The sequence below is a fragment of the Rhea pennata genome, chromosome 6 (genome assembly GCF_028389875.1).
Source record: "Rhea pennata isolate bPtePen1 chromosome 6, bPtePen1.pri, whole genome shotgun sequence".
In the NCBI taxonomy this organism is placed as follows: Eukaryota; Metazoa; Chordata; class Aves; order Rheiformes; family Rheidae; genus Rhea; species Rhea pennata.
The window spans coordinates 20,610,673-20,631,463 of record NC_084668.1 but is presented as its reverse complement, the minus strand read 5'-3'; the positions used below and the strand labels follow the sequence as shown (position 1 = coordinate 20,631,463).

Below are 20,791 nucleotides of genomic sequence, written 5' to 3'. Positions count from 1 at the left end.
GGTATTACAAAAACCTTCAGAGTTAAAATCTGAATTTTAGAAGAATTTTTGTTAATGCAATAGCAATATTACCTAAGACAAAGAAAATAATGAATTATGAGGTATAAAGGCGACTAAAGTGTTAGCTTCTTGATTTTCCACATACTGATGTTCAAATAGGGGCTTATGATTTTGGACATTATCTTGGACATTATCTTGTGCCAATGTAGCTATATTAGATTTCAGATTCCACATTAGGACCATTGCACTACTTTAGTAGGCTTGAAAATAACCTGGAAACCTCTGCATTTTGCTGCATTGTAGATATACCCTAGAAGTCATACTTACTAAATGGTAAAAAGACATTTCAGCACCTGGCATGTTCTTATGAGTATACTAATACATGTTACGATTGTTGCTTATTTACTACATATGGTGTACTTTTTGATGGTGTATTTCTTGTGTCTTTTGGCTAGATTACATCATTTTAATTGCAATGGAAATATACTAACATGCCTTTTTATCTGTTTTTAAAATTTTGAAACAACACAGTAAATGATATAATTAATTCTTACTTCTATCTTCGATGTACTCATCCCAGTTAAAGGTTGTCACTGTTGTATTAATAAATGTACCATTTTCACCTATAGAGTTATTAAAGTAGGAAATAACAGTTGTTTCAAAAGTGGAATTGTCTGGAGGCCACTGCAGGCATTTATTCCTCAAGTTGCCCATGAACAGCTGCAGCCCTATTAGTGCAAATACACTCAGACAAAACACAGTCAGGATCATGACATCTGAGAGCTTCTTCACAGACTGAATTAGGGCTCCCACGATAGTCTTCAAGCCTGCAAAGAGAAAACACTTTTATTATGATATTAAAGAGATACTAAACAGAAACTATTATGTGATTTTTCCTGACAAGATTTCATGCAAAATGACAGCTAAATGAGTCTAATATTTGTGATACAATAATTTTAATGAAAAGCCTGATTATTTGTGAAGATGAATGAAAAGCTGTAAGTTTATGCTTTTTTGAGAGTGTAGAGAAATAAAAAGTAGGTATTCCTCAAAACATTGTTATGCCAAAACAAGTGATTTTATTATTCATGCTATATTTCAATCCTAATAGAAAAATATTGTTTGCTTTTGATGATGCCTCTTGCCCAAACCTTTTTATATGAACCATTTAAAAAGTATTCTGTGTTAATAAATCCTCACAAAAACATTATAAATTCATCTGTGAATGATATCCTCATGATAATATTCTTATAATATAAAAGGGGTGATGGTTTGGAGAAGAAAGACATCTTTAAAACAATTCCCCATGCATGGCCCATGCTATCCTTTATAGTTTTATTTTTTGTATGTGACACTCAAAACTGATTTAAAGTTTCTATATCAAGTGCCTGCAATAAATGATAAAATTTGCATCAATATGAAAGCTTAGAATTAACTTATTTTCAAAACATGTAAAGGAAAGCTTGATGTCATAAGATGCAAATCACGTAGGCTGTTTACTGCAAATATCTCATGCAAGAATTGTTAAACTCAAAGGCTGATTTTTTTAAAAGAAAATACAGCTAGTATTAAAGAAGCAGGAATCAATTTAATAAAATTACTAGTCTTGATTCCTGCTTTTTATTTTGTTAGTAATGTGTAGCAAACAACAAGGCTTATGCTTTAAAAACGTGAGTACAGCCTTAGTGGAACAAAAATCAGCCTCAGTGTTTAACCTAGCTCTCACCTGGAATGACTGATATTGTTTTCAAAGCTCGGAGAACTCTGAACGTTCTCAACGCTGAGACATTGCCCAGGTCCACAAACTCTGTCACATATCTGTAATAGGGGAGTTCACACACAAACACAATGACAGCACACAAATAACAGTTGGAGATACGAGGGGCCTAGCACCTTACACCAACTACTTCTTACCTGGGATTACAGAAATAGTTTTCAAAGCTCTCAATACTCTGAAAGTTCGAAGAGCTGAAACATTGCCTAGGTTTACAAATTCTGTTACATACCTGTAGGATTAAATCACAGTTATTCAGAATTGAGGCAGAGCTTATCCTATTTACTCGGGTCTTTGATCAAGACCTCTTCACCTTTCACTGCATTTTGCCTGTATTATTAATATGCTTCTGACCATAAAATTAAACTAAATTTTTCCAAAGTAAACCACATTGACTCGATTTTTGAAACCTAATTTGGTAGTTTGTGACAGGAAGTCAAAAATACGCCTTTAATTCTGTTTTACAGAAAGAAGACAGGATATGAACAGTTTGGTCTGATAGCGCTGGCAATCCTAATGGGCTGACACACCATACTGGCCTCTGCAGCACATGTTTAGTTAGAAATACTAAACTGTACAAAAGAGATAGAAGAAACATATTGAAACTGCAGGAAGTCCAGGCTCCAAATGTTCTGGCTGACAAAATATGAGGCAATTTTTAGTCACAAATTTCAAGCTATCAGAAAAAAAAAAAAAAAAAAGAGGAAAAAAACCAAGTAGAAGACTTACGCAAATGTAATGACAGTGAAATCTAGCCAGTTCCATGGGTCTCGAAGAAACGTAAAATCTTCTAAACAGAAGCCCCGTGCAAGAATTTTGATAAGTGACTCAAAGGTATAAATTCCCGTGAATGTGTATCTGAGGAAAACACGCAAAATGAAATTTATAGAAAGAAATAATTGTTATTGTTATATACTGTACTTTCTAGTTGCTTTATTCTCATTATTTTCTTCTCTTCAAGTTGTTTAAAAATTTAAGGGAATATATAACCAACTTTAAACATTTGCCGAATTTTTTTGCAGGAGGGGAAAAAAAAGAATGAAACACAATCAAGAGACTGCATGACAACCCCTAGGGGAAGTTCAGATTCCATAACCCACACCAATGAGTCAGTTCCAAAGTTCCCCATCATTTCGTTGGTGCACATTCATGCCCAGTCTGAATCCATGTTATAACACGGAGACAATTAAGTTCCGGTTTCAAGAGAAGTCTCTAGACTAATTTTTTGTCTTGCTGATCTTATTTTTATGCTGAAATGATGGTCAGTAGCATGATCTGGCAATAGACCTACCCTCATCAGGTACCACTGACTTTGTTACAGGGTAAGCATGCTCAGCACTTCACATTCAGCAGGAAAAGCATATACTATTGGAATGAGATGAGCGTTTTCAGCTGCAAAATCCCATGTGAGATCAACTAAAAATATTTACAAATTCCAATAAAATTCAACTACTCATTTTGACTGAAAAAATGTGTTTGAAACTTAAAAAGTGAAAATATTTAATTCTGGTATTCTGAGTGATTTAAATTTTCCACCTTTAAATAATGTCATTTTGAAATTTATTTTCATTTTTATCTTTAACAGAAAATGAAACATGCTGTTTCATATTGAACCGTTTAAAAGGCTCAAAGTGGACTTCAGACTTCAGTCAACCTGAAACCAATTCCCTCATGTGATTTTTTTCAGTTCAACCACTAAAACAAAAATTAATTTCCTGTACAAATCTGCTCAACAGATATTCAGGACTTTTGTTGTATATCTAAATGACACAACATAATGACATGAAGAAATATTCAAGCTAGCTATCTTTATTCATAAATACTTATATACACAAGACATCCTAAATACACGTATATTCATATTGAATTCAAAATAGCAATACTTCCATTAACTTTAACAGAGCTATGATTTCACTGTTAATAACTGAAGATTAATCAGATGATAAATAACATCCAAAGCAATAAGAGTAAAGCAGCAGAAGTACAAAATGCTATTTTAAATTGAAGCACCATGAAGAGCAATGTTTTCAAACTTGGTCTACAGCCATGGAATTATCACAAAGTCCATGTCTATGGTATATGGGGATCTAGGGGTCAACACTGTGCTGGACCTCTTCTTTCTAGAGGCTGCTTCCCATGGGAAGAATAGCCAACTCCTTAAATACCTAGCTTATAGCTTCTTTTTTATGCAAGCTTGTCGCTGTTGGATTGTCTTTGGTAAAGGAAAGCTGCCTAATGGTGAACACAGTCATCCATTAGACACCGTCTTTATTTATAGTGGTTACACAATACAGACAGAAGGGTGTATTCCCCCATGTCCTTACAAAGATGAAATAGAAAATATAGTGGAAAATATTTACAAACCACTTTTTGCATAGTTACAAGATCACCTTCTTCTTTGTACATTCCCCATTTAGTATTGCAAATAGAGAATGGAAATTGAACAACTCATAATGAGGGAAGTGTAAAAGTATTGATTTAATACTACGCAGAAGAAACTAGCATCAGAATAAAGGTTGAAAACATGCCACAAAGTAGCTGCTGTCTGCAGATGTCATCCTTATTAATATAAAATCATTTACAGCAGTTTAGTTTAGATTTCTGAATATTATTCAAAGAAAATCCATTCAACTTACTCTACATTCTTTGTCCAGTCTGGAGGGTTACTCATGGTCATAAATACACAGTTGGTCAAAATAGTGCACATGATAAGCATGCTGAATAATGTAGGTTAGGAGTTAAGGAATGTAAGCCAGAAATCTCTTTAAAATAATATCAAATAACATCCTGTTTTGGCAGATTTCCAGTATCAAGAGCTATTTATCCCTCCACTGCTCTGTTGATGCTCAGGATAAAGCTCTGAAAATTTTAAAATTTCCATAGTCATTGCTTAATAAGTAAAAGAGAAAACTCATGCACTGAAAATTAGAAAAAAAATATAAAGAAAATCTTAAGAAGATCCTAGATAATTTTTTATTTTGAAATAGAAAAGTGAAAATATAAAGTGATGGCTTCCAATGTTACGTAATGATGCAACAAGCACTTGCATTGGAGGATCTAGATGAATTTGACTTGTTTTATGCATACAAAACAATGAAAACATTTGCTTCATAATAGTGTTATGTTTCACTATAAAATTTAGCAAATACCAGTCTATTTGCTTATCATTATAATAATACTCATTGAAAGCTAGAGTTATCATTTTATAGGAGACAGTATAGGGAAATTCTAGGGCAAAAATTAAATTATCCATGTTTGTGTTATATATGACTTCAGTAATAAATGCTGGTGGAGGGGGAGGCATATTATATTCTGAGAAAGAACAATCTAATGAGAATTCAGAACAGCTCCAAGTCATAAGTAACTTCACTGATTTTGACAGAACTGCTCTGGATTTACATCCTTGGCTCTCATGACTGGTGACATTCATCTTAGAAACAAAAATAAAAGAAACACCAAAATGAAAACCAGACAGATGATACACAAAATGTCCACATGATGGCACCATCACTCAAAATTAGAAAGATATATTTTAAGAAGAGCTTTAGATTCTGTAACTAAAATGCAGGTCCATATGGTGCTCCTATCCAGAAACCTGAGCATATTGGGGTGGGAAGTACAGTGACGTTCCCCTCATAAAGTTTCCTTTGCATGTCTACATTAATAAAAACAATCTTCAAGTGACAGTAAATATTTTTGCCTTCTGAACCGTCAAACTGCTGTGGCATGACATGCAGTAATCCTTCAAGTTGTTCTTGCTCAGTAAAAATATTTCAGATCTTCTACTCAGAATAAGGCTTCTTGCTACATAATTCTTACATAAAAGGGCAGAAAAGAAAGATCAGTATTTTAAGGCCTATACAAAAAACATACAAAATAATTTGTTATAAGCTTTTTTTAAACAATCCTGTATCGTACACAGGCTTTTGAAATTTTTTGATTAAATATCCTCTCAAATTTGCAAATCCTCACTATTATTTCATCAATGCAGAGAAGACTAGAATACACCTTTCCACAATTTCAAACAAAATTTTGAACATTCTGACCTCTGCCATGTCAGTTCCATGACTTTCGATTATTCTATGTAATAGAGTAATATTCTGTTACGTGTTAAAAAGTGCCACATAATTGATAAATCCATATTTGTTGTGACACCTGTAGCAAGCAAATATGAACCAGGCAACCTAGCGTCATGAGTAATTTTGTATTCAATTGTAGGCTAGCCATTGATATGAACATCCATCACATATTAAACTGTGGTAACCAACAGACTTCCACTATACAAAAATTTTAAAAGTTCCTTCCAGACATCTATTGTATACGATTATAGGATCCCTACAGATAATGCTACATAAAACTGCTTTCATTAATACAGAATGTATATGTTAGACTCTTTTGAGATGTAACATTGTAGCATTTATATTTGCTCCTTAAGGAAGCAGGCTTGCTTAAGCAAGACCTAAGTAAACGAGCCAATGCCCTCACTGTTCACGTTAGGATTTGGGAGCAGACCAAAGGGATGCCTGTTGTACTGATACATTGAAACATTGAAAAAAATCAATATGATAGAATTAGATATGCAATTACTAGCATTAACTTTGCAATCGTCTACCTACCACATGGAAATCTCATGACCTACCTGAAGATTGTAGGATTACAAGCACATAAAGTGTAACGATCAAGAAATAAAATAGACAGGTAAGATACATATAGAACTGAGCATATATGATAAAACAAGAAATCTAAGCTGTTCTATCAACCTATCCTCTGCAAACTTGATGTGAATCATAAAATGAAAAGGAATAATGAAACCATATTTTCACTAAATAGTCATGCAAGCAAAAATCTGGAATCAAAGATTTGATTTTAATGCAAAACATCAGGGAAGGACTGAAAGCATTTTGAGCAATGTATCTGCAGTTCGTGAAAAACGTGGAGGAGGCGAAAAGATGAAAAAAGATTTGAACATTACAGAAAAAATAGAGGGAAGTGAAAAGAAGAAATAGGTGGGGGAAGAAAAAAACACAGAGGGAATTGTAAAGGAAGATGACTAGTTGTTTGGCTTCTGATATTACTATATTAAGATGCAGCAATGAACATAAATGTAAGAAGGAAAGAAGAGAAAGAAGACAGAAACAGGAGACAGAAGAGGGACAAAGCACTGTAGATCACATCCATCCTGGGACATGTGCTAGAGAATGACTTAAATACTAAGTAACATTTCATTCACTACAATTTTAAGACCACTTGAAAAGGATATGAATGTACCAAAATCTTAATAGCTATTTTTCTAAGAGGATTGAAAGGAGTTAACATGTACAGGGCAGAGGTGGCACTGAATCGGAATATTGCCTTTCCTTTATTCAATACTATAAAGGTCTGGAAGAAGAAACACAGAATGAAAAAATAAATAGCATTTAAAAGATACCCACAATTCCAACTTTGAAGCATAATTTTCATTTTCATCACTAATTACACTTGGTCAAAATCTTCTTTCATTTGCGCCCCCCGCCCCAGTCAGAGTCTCCTTGTCTAGTTCACATATAGCAGCCTCCAGCCAAATTACTACAAGATGAATGTATTTTTATAAGTTAATTCAGAAGCCATAAGCAATCCAGATATTGCTAGCTAGAAAACAGAGTCACAGGTATATAAGGTACTGAGGTATATATTAGTTGAATTATTAGTGTATTTCGTGTAGCTTTTAACATGCATATGTATACACACTGAGATATATGAGTCATTAAAAGTTCAGCATTCTCTAATGAGATTCCAGCACTAATTACCACATCATCTAAGTACTAATACAATATTACAATGGAGCGATATGATATTCAGGAATTATCTTCATAAAAATAAATGAAATCACAAGTGTTTGATAACCAGTTCTTGGCCATAGCACCAATGTAAAGGAAAGCTTTCTCTGTATTTTAGGAATATAATAACATATTGTTTCTCTTTTCAAATGTTTCTTGAGAGCTTCAGACTTGCAATTCTGTCTATTTTTATGTCATAATTTACTTTTACCCAATACAGAATTCAATAATCAATTTATTTTCACTGTCTGTCTGCGGTTTCAGCAATAATTCATACATATTGTCAGCATTAAAATAACATCTAGAAATGTTAATAGGTTGCTTAAAATCTGGGAAATAAAGAAGGAGAAGGCCTTTTTTAACATGCAGCAGGTTTTTTAAATATTTACACTTGCATGCATTTGGGCAAATTACTATCTCTTTCTATCATCTCTTCTTTCTACACATGGGCCAGCCAAAAGTGGAAGGTCATTCTCATTGAAAGTAAGAGGATCCAGCTAGTATTGCTGGCAGCACTACAGATCCCAAAGGGACCATGAGCCATGCAAACCTGGAGCACTGCCAGTAGCCATGCTCTGCCTCAGCTGGGATCAGAGGGCAGCATTTGTAAAGATTTTGCTCTGCTTTCAGAGCAGGTGTGCTAAACACAGCACTGAAACAGTGGAAATACAATGCCTTTCCCTGATGGAAATCATAAACTTCAGCTCTTCCAAACTAAACGTATTTTTGTTTCCAGCTATCCACTGTTTCTCATGGCATATTTTGGTCCTTAATTGGAGAGGAGAAAGAATCGGTGTCTAAAATACTACCTTCACTACCATTGCTTTTCAACTGTATTATCTTCTTCCTTGAGTTCAAGAAACTGGTCAAAAATCAGAGATTTTTAAATACTATTGTCTTTACTCTGGCAAAACCTGTGATGAAGCACTACTTATGTGATGGTGGCCTACCAAGATATATTACAGTTTAAAATGGAACCTGACCTAAATAAACAGGATGTTGAAAGATATACAAAGACAGCAAGAAAATATCAAGAGAAATTACGACTGCAATGCATATGCTTTAGGGTCTTAGATCTCCAGCTAGAAACCACTATGCTGTCAGAAACCACGACCACAATGGCTGTGTCTTTCTCACCCCAACAAGCAATTCAGAAGAATGAGTTTACTTCATTTTCACAGTTAATTGCAGAATTACTCTTCTGGTTTCCAAACTATGATAACATGTATGCTAACTTCTGAATTTCCAGCACTGAACTCCATATTTTTATTACTGTATAACTGGGAAAGGAGGAAGGAAATGGAACAGCACTTTGACCCAAACACCACTTGCCTTACTTTCAGACCTCAACAGGATTAATCACTCGAGAAAAGGAGCAGAACACAGTACTTAATTGAGAACTTAGTTTTCAAATTTAACTCATAGTTATCCACAGCATAAAAAAGCTTTAGGAAGGCCGCACTGTACATTTAAGGTACAGCTTATTTTTTAAAAGCTATCCTCTCTCTTTAGCTTAGCATGGTATGCCTATATTGCTGCTGTCTCAAAGGAATGTACGAGTGATGAGGCATATCGCTAATTCCTGAAGGAAAAATCTTCATTTCTTTTTTTCCTTAGTCCAAGTTTGACTCCTAAAAATTCTTGGGGGGTGTCTTTCTTTTCCTTTGAAGTATTTTTGTGTGTTTTTTTTAAATTCATTTAATTCACTAATTCACTGTTTTATTCACTAATTTCCAGAGAATAACTTTCCCTACATAAGAAGACAATGACAGAAAATTACAAGAATTTCAGGAGGTCCTTCTTTCCTGGTAGAATAATGATGGTGCAATAGCTGTGATGCCATAATCTGAGAGACTGGGAATCTGGAGGAAACTCAAGGACATCTGGACAAAAGTTTAAAGTTTAGCACTATGCTTGTCTCTCTAAACAAAAGAGTATTCTCTCTTTTGTTTTTTTTTAATAAAATATTTAAATAAATTTATTTTCAAATAGTATAATGTTTTATTTTGTGGAAACTACAAGAGAAATTCCTACCTTCTCATTGTTTTTTTGCCTCTTTAAACAACCCCTCTTTGACAGCAATCGTAGAACATTATGAACCCAGATAACAAAATTTTTTCACACAGAATATTTAGGAAAAACATATAATGTCTCTATTATAGAGTACAGCATGAAAGAGGAAGATATTTGGCATATACCTGAGAAATAACCTTTGCATATTGCCTCATCATTCTCCAACAAAAAGAGAGTAAGACCTTGGCTTTCCACAGGACAGCAAAGAAAAGTTAGTGAAAAGGTGTTTAACTGCTTTTGAAATGTGTTTCATAACGAAAATGCTGAAACTGTTAAAGAAGATCTGCTCCTTTTACATTTATAATAATTAGTAAAATAATAACACCCTAAAAATAACCCTTGTGCTACTTTTTCAATAATTTTTGTTCATGTAAAACACTGAAAGATACAAATTAGAGTAAAATGCCAAATATATTAGGAAAAAAGATGCATCTCTACCTACAAACTAGGTTCTGCAAACTTTAATAAGGAACTTGCGTTCTTACAATTGAGATTTCTGCCAATGAAGTCAGCTGGAATAACATAGTTAGAAGTAAAGACTGGGCCAAAAGCAGTTGACATATTATGCCCATCAGAGGGGTTTTTTGTATTTTAATCTTCCTAAAGTCTGATAGGACTATAGCATACACTAGCAATAAACACTCACTTTTTTATTGATGTAATATGGGTCCAGGTCTTCCAAGGGCTCGGACACCATTCCTGGAGGTATGTCGCCATAAATAAATGGCAATGTCTTTCCTGCCTCCAAGTCACTATTTGGCTTTGGGCCATCTTCATCATCATCATCTTTGCGTTCTTGTTTGGATTTTTTAGCTTTTTCTTCATTGATACGCTGTTCAATAGCTGCAAGTGATTCTCTTGTGAAATAACGGAAGCTGTCAGGTCCTGGTGGTACCAGCACTGATTGTGCCATCTTTTCATCCTGCACCTCTTAATTACTGTTTAGCCTCTCTCATAAAAAAGTGCTAAAAACATAAAAAACACAGAAAAAGTTAAGATCAATACACCACACAGTCACAAACAATTTAGAGGAATACATCTTTATGTATTTTTATGTGGTACAGCTTGTTAAATACAGTAATCATCATCCTAAAGGAGGATTTTTTGATCATTTTTATTTCAAGACAGACCATTTTCCTTTGCAGCTGGCCTCATCAGTTCTTAAAACATTTTGTTTAAAATTCTCTTAGTACTTCTGAAGATGATAGATTGGCAATTCTATAAACTGTATCAAATAATGTCACATACAGTACAATAATGACTTCTCATTTCCAAGGGGAATGGTTTGATCACTCCAGTGAATAAGGCAGGAGGTGTTTTCCAGCATTTACTGTGTGAAATCAACAGTTTGAAGTGTTTATGGTGTGGTGTTGAGGAGTAAGACTACTGTCAATCCACCTCTTCATTATCCTGAAAGCTGTATGTTAGATGAACCTTCCCGCTAGCTAAAGGGACCAGAAATGACTCCTGGAATCCACCACTGACACTGAAGGCCAGAGGGATCAGTTGAAAGCAGTGTGAGATGCTCCTTCTGTTCAGGTGCAAATATGCTGCCTTTGCAGAGCTGCCAGCTCAGGAAACAAGGAATCGGGCACAGACACCTGTATTCAGATCCCCTGCCTTGCAACATGCTGTGCTTTGGAAGAATTTCTGAATTAAGCAAAAATTATCTTTACACATTATATACTGCATTTTTAGCTCTTTTAAGTCTGATATCATATAAATCATATATATTTTTCAAAATTTTCACTACCAAGAGCAGAATCATCTCTTCTTAATGCCTCCAGACAGCTTGGCAAAAACAGCAAATAGAAAATATTCCCAGTGCAGACACTTTGATATGAAATCATAAATTTGATCTCTGTCGTAGCCTTCCACAATTTTTCTCAAGAATCCTTATCCTGAGTAAGCACATTAAAAATATAGCTAATAGAATAAAAAGTAACATCTTCTTTGCAAGACAACATGCTCAAAGACAATTATCAAATTAAAATGATACAATAATCAGACTACAATCAGTACGATCCTATTTTATTGCCTCACTAAACATACATATATCCATCAGACTCCAGCACAGCTGCAACAAATTCATATTTTTGAAGCCTGCTAAATTGCAACATGATGTTTTCTCCTCATTATCCTTAGTATGCATATAGCTATTTCTATCTGCAGGCACATGCACACACATCAAAACTCCTGCAGGTCTCCCTGTGGAACATGCTCTTCCACTGCGGTCAAACGCACCTGGTGCATTCTGTCATGGACGGTCTTTAGAAAACTGCTGCTGAAACACATGCACAAGCTAGCATTAGCAAAAGGGTTAATCAGGAAAAAGAAAGTGGTCTTGCTGCAGAATCCTGTTAGATTTTACTGTTAATTACAGAAAAAAGACACAGCCCTGTCTTAATGCTGCAGGAAGCAATGAAAAATTCATTACCAGTGTAGACTCTTGCACTTAAGTGGGTTTGGAATGGCACCAAAGAAGACTGCAGCTAAATTCCATCATGTCTTTTCCTTCTTTTTTTTTTCCCCTCTTTTTTTTTTTCTTTTTCTTTTTTTTCTTTTTTTTTTTTTTTTTTTTAATTCTCCTTCTGAAGACCACACCCAACTTCCTGCTAAAGGATCCTGGTTACTGAAGTCAAATCCAGCATTTCCTGTGCGAGCCTACTAGCTGCTATAACTCCTATTGCCACTAGATGGTACTGATACATGTCCACAAATTCTTGTCATAAACAGCCTTTAGATTTCTATGAGAATTTTTGCATGTTCAAATACTTCCTTAAACTGAGACTCTAGGACTAACATTCACGCTTGTACAGAATCGACCATGACTCAGGATTCTCCAAAATTATCTCAAATATATATCAGCTACTGAGAGCTCAGCTGTGAAGCTGACAGAAAAGAAAGTAGGAGGGATAGCAAAGTCAGATAAATACAAAAAGGGAGGTTGCCCAAAGAGTGCACAACTAATACACCTGATGGGACTCACAGCAGCCTGGATTATTTTGAACTAGTGCTGTATCAGCTTTCTCATGTAATAATATTACTGATGTGTATTCTTTCTAAGCATCTGGGAAACCCAGCATTGCAAGAAGAGGATGGCAGGTATGAATGTTCACTGTAGTGGCAAATTTCTGCACAGAAATCAGCCACTATTAGCAGCGAGCAAGACTAAATACAGAATCAAGAGCTTTGTAAGCCTCTCCTATGTGGCAGATCAATGAGACATCATCTTTGGGTGCCACTCCATCTCAATGCCATCTTCCTTCTTCACTCTTTTCTCTTCTGCTTCATCTACACTATCTAGCTTGCTGACTTTCTTAGTTCTTTCTCTCTTCCCTCTGCTGTATTATCTTTTTTTTTATTCTCCTTCTCCCCCTACCATGAACTTTCTACCATTCCCTCCTACTCTCATCCATATCCAATCTCTTTCAAACATTTCAAGCAGCACATTCCTGTATCTACAGATTCAGGCCTTCAGGTAGTCATTTACTTCTTTCCCTCATGCAGCTGTGAAGAGGATTTGAGCCACTGTGGCAAGGAACAAAGAGCACAGGGCCACTATAAGGTGTGAAAGGAATGAAAAGGAATGAATACAGGCGCTAAAGAAAAGCCACTTCTGTTGCATTGAAAAGAGGACAGTGAATAAAGGGAAAAATATTGATAATCTGTTTCACAGGCAATTGTGGTGACAGGAAGAACAGTCTGACTGGATCTAGATAATGTTTTCAAAACTTGCAGCAACTTTCAGCATCGGTCTACAATATTACTTAATTACTGTATTACTATATTACTATACAATAAGACCTTATATCTATAAGGTGAAGAAAACAAGTATTTTAGAGAGACAGCAATGCGCATGAAACACAATATGATCTCTGCTGCTTAAAAGAGAAATGTATATACTTGTAAAAAGTAGATGACAGTAGTACACCTAGAGAAAGTAGTAACAATCATAAAGATATATTTAGGCATAAACATTGTAAATACATGCTACATATCTAGATAAAATTAATAAAATACAAAGAGTTATCGATCAAATCAAACAAATGATCACCCAAAAACCAATCAAACATAAACTACATTTAAAACATTGTTCAAACACAGTCAAAAATTACCTAAAATACAAATGTGGAATAATAAGAATTCTGATAATGGTTACTTCTGACTTCTGCCTAGCTTCCAGGTTACAGCCATGGATAAACTGTATGGATAACTTTCTCACCACTGGTGTCTACATTCTCACTATTACCGCACACGTCTGAGACCTTAAAGTGGGCTCTGTCCTATTCCATCTTCTATTCATTCAGAGAAACATTCATGGCCCATATAAGGGGTAGAGTTTAAGAACTGTTCAGTGTCACATGAAAAGAAATTCTACAAAAGTGTGTATGACTTCTGACAGAATTGAGCAGAGAGAGACTTCTGAGTCTTTTCCTGTCTGTTTAGGAGGCCTTCACTACACACAGTCCTGAAGAATAAAATCAGAAGGAAAGCAAATTACCAGCTTCTCCTTAGAGATCTGTAAAAATTAATTGTGTTTGTTCAATGTTAAAGTTGAGCATTTAAATGCACAAGTGGCAACCTGCCATCATTCTGCGGTTCTGTGATCCTTTTACTCCTCGGTTATTTCCAGCTGCGTTTTCCTGTACTATAATAGAATAGTCCCTAAGTGCAAAACTTTTCATTTATAGTTCCGAATTTCATCTCATTCCAGTAATGCTAGTCATCAAGCTCATCTAGTCCTTTCTGTATGATAGCCTGTTCCTTCTTTGTTTGACAAGGCCGCCTAACTTTATGATAGGAACAAATGACACTGACGTATTTCCACTTTTGGCCTGAAACAATTAATTAAAATAAAAAATCTAAAAATTAAAATAAGATCTCTCCCAAGATTATGGCTGTAATTAGCAACTTTTACCAAAGTATAGGATTACTGTAGTCTTTGCTATAACTGGCAAAGTACGTTAATATTTCTCTAAGAATTTTAACCTTAAAACATTTCTGCAGTTTATGTTTTTAAGTGTAATAGAATTTTTGCACTGAAAGAAGGAAGAGTGAAAGAGGAAAAGAAGGAAAGGAGAAAAGAAAAAAGGAGCTTTTTCTTCCTGTAAGAACTGTACAGTCAGTTAAATACATTGAATATATACAAATTCATGCCACCTTGTAGGATTTGTGTGAATTTTGAAAAGATTAGTGGAAGACATGATCACAGTCTTTTTGTGTCTAAGAGGCTGCTCCAAGGAAAAAGAGAAATTCATTTTCTTTTCCAGTGGCATATAGACAAAGAAGCTGTAGGATTAAATTGCAGGAAGTGTGATTCAAAGGAAAAACTGTTACAAGTAAAAACAGAGAAGGATGAGAACAAACACACTAAAATCATTCAAGGACTTTGAGAAAAGCTAGGCCTTGTAGAAAGAGGCTAGAAGAAAGATCAGTGATGAGTGTGAGTTTTGTAGCAAACTGAATAGCCTGAAGATTTGGAAACTTGTCACGGTACCATGAGAAATTTCAGGGCCTTAAATTATATAAGCCCAGGTTGCTCATTGCTCTGTGCTGGTCCATCTGTTACCTTTCTCCTCAGGACTCAATGGACCATGAGCTTACTGTTTGTGTAGAAACAATATTGTTTGTATATAGCAAAGCAGGAAAGAAAGAGGTTTTGGTTGCAGTTGCTGTTGGCTGAGAAAGTTCTTTAAGAGTCAGTGTCATGCAGGACAGAGGAAAGGATTCTCACGCGCAGCAAAATCCCAAGGATATTTTTACAGAAGAAGAAATCAGGGAGCCTAAGGAGGTAGTGGTGTGGAACAAGAGAGATATGCCCCCACATTCTCATTACTCACCTCTCTTTCCTTCTTCCCTTTTCTCCATGCTGACAAAAAGAAAATTGAACAAGTTTAAAAGAGCCACTCAGTAGTCTTTTCTCTCACTTTCACCTAGCACCACCGTTATTCCCACACATGGGTAAAACAACTGCTGGAAAAGAACTATTCCATCTCAAAGGGCTATAGCCCTTCTGGATGTGTTTGAGCCCACGGTACTGCACAGAAGAATATTTACCACTTGACTGCCCTGTCTGAAGAAGGAAGGTTTATAGCTGGTGTATGATCTATGCAAGGATTTATGGTCACACCACTCCACTATCGAAATTAGTAGAGAGTAGATAAAAATCAATCTTCCTGTGCTTGAGGTGCGCATGTTTCATACCACGCTGCACTCTGTGCTCAGTGACGAGACCCAAGGACTCTGAGAGAGTCAGAGCCCATTCCACACCTATGTTCTGAATGGTGAGATTCAAACAGTGGGCATTTCTGTATAACAAATGCCTCTTACGAGAGCTATTCCAAAATAATGCTTCCTATACATTGTCCAACATGTACATTTAAGAGCAATGTGTAACTAGCAAATCACCTCTGAAATGGCAGTTTCTGAAGTCAATATAAGATGGTGTTCCTGTCAGAAGGGATAGTCCTATTCTCCACCTAGTCTTACCCTGTTCATTTCCCACTGGGCTGGCTTTAGCACTTGTCCAACCATACATTGTAGTCAGATCAGCTTACTGTTCTGTCTGAAAACTAGAAATAAGTAACCAGATTTCAGCCAGATCAAATAGCTGATCCATCACACCACAGGGTCATACCAGTGCTAGTACTGGTAAAAACAAGGAGCCGGGAAAATGCAGCTGAGCAAAGGGAATGCTTGCCAGTATGAAAATACATGTTGAGAAGCAGGAAAACAAGAGGCTTAAATTGTCCCCTTGCTTTTACAGTGAAAAGGACTTGTTGATTATCTGCAATGTTTTTCAGATTTTACTGCTTCTCCTAATTTCAAAGCTCTATAAGGCTTAAGGCTACATGAATAAATGGGTCTTCAATGCTTGAACACTGGAGCTGAACACAGCTCTCATAGTTAATAGTCAACAAACATCCACATGCATCTGCAGGCCTCAGACTGGGTGCAGAACCCAGTCCAGGGAGGACAGAAAAGCAAAAGGTCTCATTAAAATGCCTAAACACTAGAGAACCCATAGATTGTGTCAGGCAGTTACAGGCATCCAGACAACTCTCCCAAGATCACCCTCCACTCTCCATCAAGAACAGGATAGCATGTTACGCAGTATGGGTGGCAAGAATTATTTAATATGAAAATAGATGCACAAAGACCTTTGCTGTGAAAGTTGTGGGGTTCCTTCAAATCAATTTTCTCACTCTATTTCAAACTTCTTTCAGGGTACTACTCATTGGCTTTGGTAAGATGTCCTTTAAGGAGGTATGATACATATATTGGTAAAAATAATTGGATCAGTATCTTTACTTACTGCTAGTTGATAACTAGCAATGACTCATATTTGGTTATAGTTACATATTCCATTTTTCTCTTTCATCGGAAATGGTACTTAAACAACTGCTAATTTTCTATCAAAAGTCAGTGAATAGGAAAAAAAAAAAAAGCTATTTGCTTCTCCAGCTAAGGAAAAGGCCCCTTTGTCTTCCTTTTTAGCATTAGACAATTCATTTCTTTTTTCACCAGATGAAAATACTATTCTTTACTTTTTTGCACAGAGTGAAATAAGCTGCCTGCCAGATTTAGGTGTGCTCCTCTAGTGCTCCCTCATGACCAGAGGCACGTACAAAGGGTGAGTCCCACCTAGGTGAGATTCAAAACAACAGATTCCCACCTGAGCAAGATTCAAAACAGTTCAAGTTTCCCTTTGCAAAAAGACAAATACAGTTTGTACAGTTCGCTCCAAAGCAAACACTAATTTGGGAGACAAAGTCAGGGGAGAAGAGCATTCACCAAATCCCAGACAAAGCTGGTTAAGGGATCAAAGCCTTTCGGCCATCTAGAGGAGGTGTGCTTTTCATCAAATAATTGATTTTTGGCCTGCTATCTGTTGTGAGAAATGTATGCCAGTAAGTATGTTTGTGTAAAAGCAAGTGTTGGGCTAGAGATATATCCATTTTTAGTGTGTTTATGTGTGGGGAGTGACTACACAATTCAAAGATGTAATGATAGCACAAGCACCATATGTATGGGCTGAGCTAGATAATTCCAGATGCCAGAAGAGGAGAATGTGCTGACTGCTGATGCTGTTAATAAAACACGCTGTGATCTCTTTCCTGACAAACCAGAACCCCGAGCTTTACATGCCCAGTATGGGCATTATGTAAAGATGTTTAGAACGAAATCTGTTAATCTTAACCACAGCATTGCTACAGAAGATTCAGTCATATACAGTTTACATCCTTCTGAATAAAAGATGGTAGGTGGATACAAGATTTTAATATCCTGTAATGATTAGCTAGCAGTTTTGGACAAACGTAACTCACAATTCTGAACCCACTGACAGGTGATGGTGGAAATATTGTGCATTTCCACTTTTATCATGTCTTACTGAATCGTAATGCAAGCACACCTGATTTTCGAACAAAAATGTGCCCGTGCAGCTATCACCCAGGTAAACCTGTGCCGGGCTGCGACAGCGAAGCTGCGCCCCGCTCGTGCAGGTCGCAAATTTGGAGGCAAAGGCCCCTCCGCCTCCACGAACTGCTACCATTAGCTCTGCATTTCAACGCCCCGAAGTGTTAACTCCTCTTTCCAACCCAGCGGAGTGGATAAGCAGTAAAGGCTCTGCAGTCCTCGCCGCAGAGCGAGGACGCGGAGGGCGGCGCAAGCGGCGGGCCGCGCGCCAGCAGCCAGCCGCACCGAGGGCTCCGGCTGCGGGCGCGGCCTCGGCTCCACGGCACGCGCCGGCCACAGAGGCGGGCGGAGGCCGCTTGAGGTGGAAACGCCGAGGGAGACACCGGCAGGGAAGCGCCGGCAGAGCCATTCGCCCGCGGAAACCAGCGGCTCGGCAATGGCGGCGCTGCCTTTTCCTGCCGGCGCTGCGGCGGGGGCGCGGCGGCGGCGGGAGGCAGCGGGCGCCGTTGCCTAGCGACGGGGCCCGGCCGCTGCGGCAGCGGCAGCGGCAGCGGCAGCGCCCGGCCGCCGCGGGGCCGCGGGGGCGGCGGGCGGCTCCGCCCGGCAGAGACCCTCCGCCGCCGCCTCAGCAGCGCCTGGCCGACAGGGAGGAGCAGAGCAAGGGCGCCCAGCGCCACGGCAAGGCAGAGCCTCCCTGCGCGCACGGCTCGGACAGTTTCTCCATTTTTAAAAGAAGATGTCCTTATTTGGAGTCCCTGGTATCCTTGTAAGAAAAAATAGCCTCTTCCACCATACGCCAAATAACCCGGAGCTTATGTTTTGATACACACGAGGGAGTAAGAGAGTATCAGGAGGAACATACTTAATTTGTAACTTTACGAAACAAAGAAAGGGGATCTGAATCAAAATGCTGTGGGAGATAAATAGGCCTGTGACTGCAAAGACAGTTTATTAGTACGAAACACAACTGCCTCTTGAGGAACTTTCAAATCCAAACACAACAGACCCAGAAAGAGTGAGGATCAGTCCGCGTGGGGGAAACAAACATCATGGATAACATACGAGTATTTTCCCCCCGGAGCTGAGCTGTTGCTGACAGGCTCCCTGCAGCTGCACACTACCAGCTGCTGCAGGATCTTGCAGGAGTTAATGCAGCTGGAAAGAAACATTAACGCCTGGCATTGCTGGGCGGGGGGGGGCATGCCCGTGGCAGGCAGAGCTCCCGCATCCCCCCAGCCAAGCCTTTACCTGCATGCCCCACTATGCATCTGCCAAAAGGGTAAAGCAGGGTCTCCGAGGCAAACAGGAGAAAGCCCAGCTCCAGCTGCTCGTCTCCGTTGCATTCCCTTTGCTGCTGGACTGGCAGGGCTGGCTTTGTTTCAGGAAATTGCTGGTTCCAGTAAGATGGAAGCAAGCTGGTCTCAGTGATACAGGATACGGGTTGCCACGTTTTATGATAACTACAGGCAAGGCTGGCAGTGCTGTTTGTCCCCGAGATGACTGAACCCGTCCTTTTACACATTCTTTTTCTGCCACATTTTTTATGCCAAACTTTCAACATTTGTGCCAAAAACTTCTGGTTTTGCTTCAGGCCGATTTTTGCAGGGAAATCTGAAGTCAAATGATACATCCATGTCCAAGAAAAAGCTATAGATATGTATTTCTACTGTTTAAACAATTCTGGTAAACTTCAAGCCTTTAAAAATACTCAAGAACTGCCAATTTTCAAAACGTGAACAAGAAGTTCTGCAGAACTTTTTGAACAGGAGCATGAATTTTGGGCTTTCCTATTGAAGCAGCATCTCTATAAAACTGGGCTAGATTTGAAAAAATTCAAAAAATTAGTTTGCATACATTTGAAAGAATACACCAGAGGTTTAAAGCTTTGAACTCCAGAGATGCAGCCTTTTCTGTGAATATTTCAGTCTTCAGCTGAGAAGTTTTCTACAACTAAAGTGCTGTGTCTCTTTAGGCTTCATTGGTTTGGGGCTCAGCTAAGAGGAGGAAGGCTTTCTTCTTTGTGTTCTCAATCATCCTGTATGTTGGTTACTAAAAAAAAATGCAAAACTTAGATATAAAAGAAAAAGGGAGGGGGGAGGTAGGAAGAAGGGGAGACATATCTGGGATTGAAGTCTGGCAGCAGAAAAAACCTTCAGGGAATCAGATCTGGGAGGAGAACTGTCTGCCTGGATAAAGAGACTGTCTTGAAATTAGCTGTAGGAGTCCTGGAGACTGACTGGAGAGACATGAAGAACTCAAAGATACGTAGATTATTATGTCCAAGAAAATCATCTAGGTTGATCGGTTTCACCTCACAGGAAACTGGGCTGGGAACAAGTCAAAGAAAAGAGGGGGATGAGAGCCAGTATAATGGGGCGAGCTGAGACAGGATGAAGAGCAAAAAAGCTTAGACTGAATGGGCAAGAGTGACTAAAAAGCTGAGGTAACTGGGCTGGAATTAAATAGGGCAAGCAGACAGTGAGATTTAAAAATGAGCTTATAGACAACCATGAAGACGACAAGCTCAGAGGTCTGCAAAGTATATGTAAACATTCAGTAAGTGCTAGCAGTTCATACGAGTATCAATATGCTTTATCTAAAATTATATACAAACCCTCCAATAAAAGACAACTATTACTGTTGGAGGAAGGAGGGCTCAAATGATAAGAATATGCTAGAATGAAGATTAGCCTTACTTCTGGACCAC

The 20,791-nt window shown here is 37.8% G+C and overlaps 1 protein-coding gene across 9 annotated transcripts in view; it reads right to left on the bottom strand.

Annotated features, from left to right (window-relative positions):
• Nucleotides 1-10,576, bottom strand: part of LOC134141985 (sodium channel protein type 2 subunit alpha) — a 55,870-nt gene extending 45,294 nt beyond the window's left edge. For 4 of the 9 annotated variants that reach the window (XM_062578639.1, XM_062578641.1, XM_062578643.1 and 1 more), the window contains exons 1-6: nucleotides 10,310-10,576; nucleotides 7,035-7,153; nucleotides 4,411-4,500; nucleotides 2,504-2,632; nucleotides 1,727-1,818; nucleotides 555-827 (exon numbers count right to left, since the gene is read on the bottom strand). In XM_062578639.1, coding sequence (XP_062434623.1) covers nucleotides 555-827; nucleotides 1,727-1,818; nucleotides 2,504-2,632; nucleotides 4,411-4,500; nucleotides 7,035-7,153; nucleotides 10,310-10,576 — 970 coding nt within the window. Of the gene's footprint in view, nucleotides 1-554; nucleotides 828-1,726; nucleotides 1,819-1,914; nucleotides 2,007-2,503; nucleotides 2,633-4,410; nucleotides 4,501-7,034; nucleotides 7,154-10,309 lie in introns of all 9 variants that reach the window. The other 5 variants (XM_062578640.1, XM_062578642.1, XM_062578647.1 and 2 more) reach the window with 2 other exon arrangements.
• Between the last annotated feature and the right edge of the window lie 10,215 nt (nucleotides 10,577-20,791).